At 43.6% G+C, this 6,000-nt stretch overlaps 1 protein-coding gene across 3 annotated transcripts in view; it reads right to left on the reverse strand.

The window, feature by feature from the left end:
• Positions 1 to 6,000, reverse strand: part of OPLAH (5-oxoprolinase, ATP-hydrolysing) — a 291,557-nt gene that overhangs the window by 101,199 nt on the left and 184,358 nt on the right. For all 3 annotated transcript variants that reach the window (XM_053715452.1, XM_053715451.1, XM_053715453.1), the window contains exon 17: positions 2,788 to 2,948. In XM_053715452.1, coding sequence (XP_053571427.1) covers positions 2,788 to 2,948 — 161 coding nt within the window. The remainder of the gene's footprint in view (positions 1 to 2,787; positions 2,949 to 6,000) is intronic.

Here is a 6,000-nt window from a genome sequence, read left to right on the forward strand (position 1 = left end):
ATTCCACCTGAGAATCAGAACAAAGTTGACATGCAACAATTTGTAAGGCTTCTTGGTCCATTTTAATAAAAATGACAACAGAGAAAAATAAACTTTATTTATTTGCACTTAAAGAAAATACTGCGTCTTTAAATAATGATTAAATGACGTTTAAAAATTGATTTAGACACACTAGCCCTTTAAACCAAAAGCCCCAGGCACCCAAACACCTCAGCAGTATACTGAGGTGCCTACTTGTCCTGCAGCCTGAACTGATATAGCCAAGGATATGTTCCGGACTCGCAGCGGCAGCACTAACTACGGAGCTGACAACTGCGTCATACACTGCAGCCGACAGAGCCCCAGAAAGTGCGCCAACGGAATTACCCGCCCCCTAGCAGGGAACCTCCCCCTTTTAGAAAAGAGGGGACCCGCAGGCATAACGAAGCTGAGTTACTGTAAAAGCATATACTTTCAGATAACAGAAACAAAAATACAGTCCGGATCGTAACCGTAGTGTAAACAGACTAAGCCACCAATAAAAATCTCCCCACACAGTCCACAGTGCCCTGGCAAACTGCCTGTTTAATATTAACCCCTTCTCAACTGGGTCAATTAAAACGTCCCTGTTAAGCAGCACCTAGCAGCAGAAGTGCCAAATTCTCGTTACCAAGACAAATAAATATGGCACTTACCTTAAAACCATCTGACCGGCAGCAGGGCAGCTCACCTGGTTTGAGAGGATCCCATACCTCAGATGGACCTGTGGAAAAAGAAGGAATCTGTGGACTACGGCTAGACACTAGAAAAGATCAGAGCAAGCCTGCCAGGCTTTAAAATAATAAAAACTTGATTGAAGAAGACTTCTTATCAGACACCTAATCTTCAACTCCTCCTTGCACTGCAGGCAAAGAGAATGACTGGGGGATTGTGGGTAGAGAAGTGATACTTAACAGCTTTGCTGTGGTGCTTTTTGCCTCCTCCTGCTGGCCAGGAGTGATATTCCCAACAGTAATTGATGATGATCCGTGGACTCACTGTGTCATTAGAAAGAAATTACATGTTCTATCAGAATCCTGCAAGTTTAATTTTGACTTTCCTATCCCTTTAATGTCGCTTTGGGTGCATAGTTTATGCTTCTGTGATAATCTTTACAAAAATACCCTAAAAAGCCTGTAATAACCATTTTAACCAAATTTTCGTGCTATATTATTTACTAATTCAAAGTGTGCCTCTTGTAAATATGTGATGTTTTATACTAACTTAAATAACAAACACTCAGAGCTGCGCAAGGGAACAAGTGCAATAATAGACAGTAATTAAAATTATTAAAAAGTGTATATCAATACATCCAAACAAAAATGAACATACATGAATCTTAATCTTGAGTTTTTAACATACAAACGAGAGAAAATGTGTCCAAGCCTTAGTAAATATTCCTTTATCAATACTGGTAAATGAACCATATATGTGAGGCCCACTTTTAGATGTCCTGCATACGTATCTCTAGGAGTATGGGTAATTCACAAACACTCAGAGCTGTGCAAGGGAACAAGTGCAATAATAGACAGTAATTAAAATTATTAAAAAGTGTATATCAATACATCCAAACAAAAATGAACATACATGAATCTTAATCTTGAGTTTTTAACATACAAACGAGAGAAAATGTGTCCAAGCCTTAGTAAATATTCCTTTATCAATACTGGTAAATGAACCATATATGTGAGGCCCACTTTTAGATGTCCTGCATACGTATCTCTAGGAGTATGGGTAATTCACATAGGTGTGATGTCACAACTTCCTTTGGTTAGAGTAGCACTCCCTTTTGGAATCACAGGTGTAGCTCCCCGAATCTCCAAGTACTATAAGGAGTCATAGTGCAAGTGGACATTATATGATATTGCGGATCATGTCTGCTGCACATCGATAAATGCCGACAGCAAACGCTCTCAGCATTTATCATTGCACCAGCAGTTCTTGTGAACTGCTGGTGCAATGCCGCCGCCTGCAGATTTGCCGCTAGTAGGGGTTGTCAATCAACCAGATCGTATTCGACCGGGTTGATTTCTGTCCGCGGCCTCAGAGCAGGCGGGCAAGTTATGGAGCATCGGTCTTTAGACCGCTGCTTCATAACTTCTCTTTCTGGCAACAGGGGCATCAAGCTCCATACAGAGCTTAATAAATCAGCCCCTATAAGAAATAAGAACAGAGAAGCGTATCCTCGATTCAAGGTAAAATAGATACAATTTTATTTAAGCTTATAACCAGACGTACTTACTAGATACAAGAAGTAAAAACGCCTTGAAACAATGTAAGTTCACGTGCGGCTCCGGGTGGCTTTCCTGGCAATCAACTGCACGCTCGCCAAATCTTTATCCACCGTTCAGGCAAGTAACGTTTTCTGTAAGTACCTCCATGCAAGTGACGATACAGCTCCAGCACTCTGATCCTGTCCTCTGGGCGGCTTTCCTGGCAATCAACTGCACACTCGCCAAATCTTTATCCACCGCTGGAGTGCTGGAGCCGTATCGTCACTTGCGTGGAGGTACTTACAGAAAAATGTTACTTGCCTGAACGGTGGATAAAGATTTGGCGAGCGTGCCGTTGATTGCCAGGAAAGCTACCCGGAGCCGCATGTGCACTTACATTGTTTAAGGCGTTTTTACTTCTTGTATCTAGTAAGTACGTATGGTTATGTGCTTGAATAAAATCGTATCTATTTTACCTTGAATCGAGGATGCCCTTCTCTGTTCTTATTTCTTAGTATTATATTAACTACTGTATCAGCTCCAGCACTGCACTCACCTGAAACTGGACAGTCTCCTGCATGGCTCCGAGGTGCACAGGAATATGGGGGGCGTTAGATACCAGGCCTCCGTCAGGCCCAAAGAGGGCGCAGGAGAAGTCAAGCCGCTCTTTGATGTTGGTGGAGATGGCCGTCCTCTGTAGGATGCGACCCATTTGTTCTGTGCAGAAGATAGACAGAGAGAGAGACAGAAAGGGGTAGAGACGGTGAGTGAGTGTGAGAGAGGGGGAAAGCAGAGAGAGATAGAGAGAGAGAGAGAGAGGGAGAGAGAGAGAAAGGGGTAGAGACGGTGAGAGAGTGTGATAGAGGGGGAAAACAGAAAGAGATAGAGAGAGAGAGAGAGAGAGAGAGAGAGAGAGAGAAAGGGGTAGAGACGGTGAGAGAGTGTGATAGAGGGGGGAAACAGAAAGAGATAGAGAGAGGGAGAGAGAGACAGAAAGGGGTAGAGACGGTGAGAGAGTGTGATAGAGGGGGAAAACAGAAAGAGAGAGAGAGAGAGAGAGAGAGAGAGAGAGAGAGAGAGAGAGAGAGAAAGGGGTAGAGACGGTGAGAGAGTGTGATAGAGGGGGGAAACAGAAAGAGATAGAGAGAGGGAGAGAGAAAGAGAGAGAGACAGAAAGGGGTAGAGACGGTGAGAGAGTGTGATAGAGGGGGAAAACAGAAAGAGATAGAGAGAGAGAGAGAGAGAGAGAGAGAGAGAGAGAAAGGGGTAGAGACGGTGAGAGAGTGTGATAGAGGGGGGAAACAGAAAGAGATAGAGAGAGAGAAAGGGGTAGAGACAGTGAGAGAGTGTGATAGAGGGGGGAAACAGAAAGAGATAGAGAGAGAGAGAGAGAGAGAGAGAGAGAGAGAGAGAGAGAGAGAGAAAGGGGTAGAGACGGTGAGAGAGTGTGAGAGGGGGAAAGCAGAAAGAGATAGAGAGAGAGAGAGAGAGAGAGAGAGAGAGAGAGAGAAAGGGGTAGAGACGGTGAGAGAGTGTGAGAGAGGGGGAAAGCAGAAAGAGAGAGAGAGAGAAAGGGGTAGAGACGGTGAGAGAGTGTGAAAGAGGGGGAAAGCAGAGAGAGAGAGAGAGAGACAGAAAGGGGTAGAGACGGTGAGAGAGTGTGAGAGAGGGGGAAAGGAGAGAGAGAGAGAGAGAGACAGAAAGGGGTAGAGACGGTGAGAGAGTGTGAGAGAGGGGGAAAGCAGAAAGAGAGAGAGAGAGAGAGAGAGAGAGAGAAAGGGGTAGAGACGGTGAGAGAGTGTGAAAGAGGGGGAAAGCAGAGAGAGAGAGAGAGAGAGAGAGAGAGAGAGAGAGAGACAGAAAGGGGTAGAGACGGTGAGAGAGAGAGAGAGAGAGAAAGAGAGAGAAAGAGAGAGAAAGAGAGAGAGAGAGAAAGGGGTAGAGACGGTGAGAGAGTGTGAGAGAGGGGGAAAGGAGAGAGAGAGAGAGAGAGACAGAAAGGGGTAGAGACGGTGAGAGAGTGTGAGAGAGGGGGAAAGCAGAAAGAGAGAGAGAGAGAGAGAGAGAGAGAAAGGGGTAGAGACGGTGAGAGAGTGTGAAAGAGGGGGAAAGCAGAGAGAGAGAGAGAGAGACAGAAAGGGGTAGAGACGGTGAGAGAGTGTGAGAGAGGGGGAAAGCAGAGAGAGAGAGAGAAAGTGAGAGAGAGGGAGAGAGAAAGAGAGAGAAAGAGAGAGAAAGAGAGAGAAAGAGAGAGAAAGAGAGAGAAAGAGAGAGAAAGAGAGAGAAAGAGAGAGAGAGGGAGAGAGAAAGAGAGAGAAAGAGAGAGAGAAAGAGAGAGAAAGAGAGAGAGAGGGAAAGAGAAAGCAGAGAGAGAGAGAGAGAGAGAGAGAGAAAGAGAAAGAGAAAGAGAGAGAGGGAGAGATTAAAATAGAAAAAAAAAGAGAAAGAGATAAAAAAAGAGACAAAGAAATAGACAGAAACAAAGAGAAAGACAGATTAGAAAACATGGATTAATTACCGGACTTCTCATGTTAACAGATTTTTGACACCATGTAACAATAAGCCCATGTATTCCTTTATCTGCCTAATATTACGGTATTGTGCCACATATAGGCTGCACCCTTAATGTTTGGTGCCATTTTGAAGAAATTTAATTTTTAAAGAAAATATCTTCTCACACCTACAATACTCATAATGCAACAAAGTTCCCAAAAAGGGAGGCCCTTAAATGCACATTAAGCCAACAAACACTGTGTGTATGATGGCTACAACAAGTGAGTGCTCCCTTTGCAATTTTTCATTTGAATACAGTACCCATAAGGCCATGGGGTGCACCGTAAGTTCGGCAGCACTGCGCATGTGCGATATTGCCGATAAGCACCCGAATGTAGGCCACGGCCCGCATATAGGCCGGACTGCAAATTTAAAGGGAAAAATCAAGGGAAAAAATGACGGCCTATATGCGGAACAATATGGTAATTTACTCCCATAACGGCAATACATCTCAGGCATTGCTGATGATTAAACTTCTGCTTTAGTGCTGTCCCATGTGCCTATTACCTTTTCTAGTCCTGCAAATGATAAAACTACACCTCGAAAAGCGACTCTGGAAAATTTGAAGACCAGCCCTATTTTCCTTTATGTCCTTAGAACTGGATCTGTAGAAGACACTGGAAACAGTGTGTCACTCAGTCTCCCTGTGTCACTCAGTCTCCCTGTGTCACTCAGTCTCCCTGTGTCACTCAGTCTCCCTGTGTCACTCTGTCTCCCAATTTTAAAGGACCACTTAATACAGTAGAATTACATAATTAACAAGTGCATAATAAAAAGACAATGCAATTGCACTTACTCTGAATTTCAAATAAACAGTAGATTTTTTTCTGACAAATTTTATTTTTTTCTCCCATTTCCGGCCCCTGTATCATGTGACAGACATCAGCCAATCACAGACTAGTACCCTGTGAGACTTGTGCACATGTTCAGTAGGATCTTTTTCCCCAGAAAGGGTGGATATAAAAAGACTGTGCAAAATTTGATAATGGAAGTAAATTGGAAAGTGCCTTAACCCCTTAACGACACACGTCGTACAGGGTACGTCAGACACAAACTGGTCTTTAAAGACCAGCGACGTACCCTGTACGGGGTTTAAAGTGGCTGGAAGCGATCCTGATATATTTATGTGTAAATATGTGTATAAACACATATCAATATATAAATAAATAAATAAATATATAAATATGGCAAACAAGAGAAACAGAGTAAATGGTCT

Source organism: Bombina bombina, chromosome 5, assembly GCF_027579735.1.
Source record: "Bombina bombina isolate aBomBom1 chromosome 5, aBomBom1.pri, whole genome shotgun sequence".
In the NCBI taxonomy this organism is placed as follows: Eukaryota; Metazoa; Chordata; class Amphibia; order Anura; family Bombinatoridae; genus Bombina; species Bombina bombina.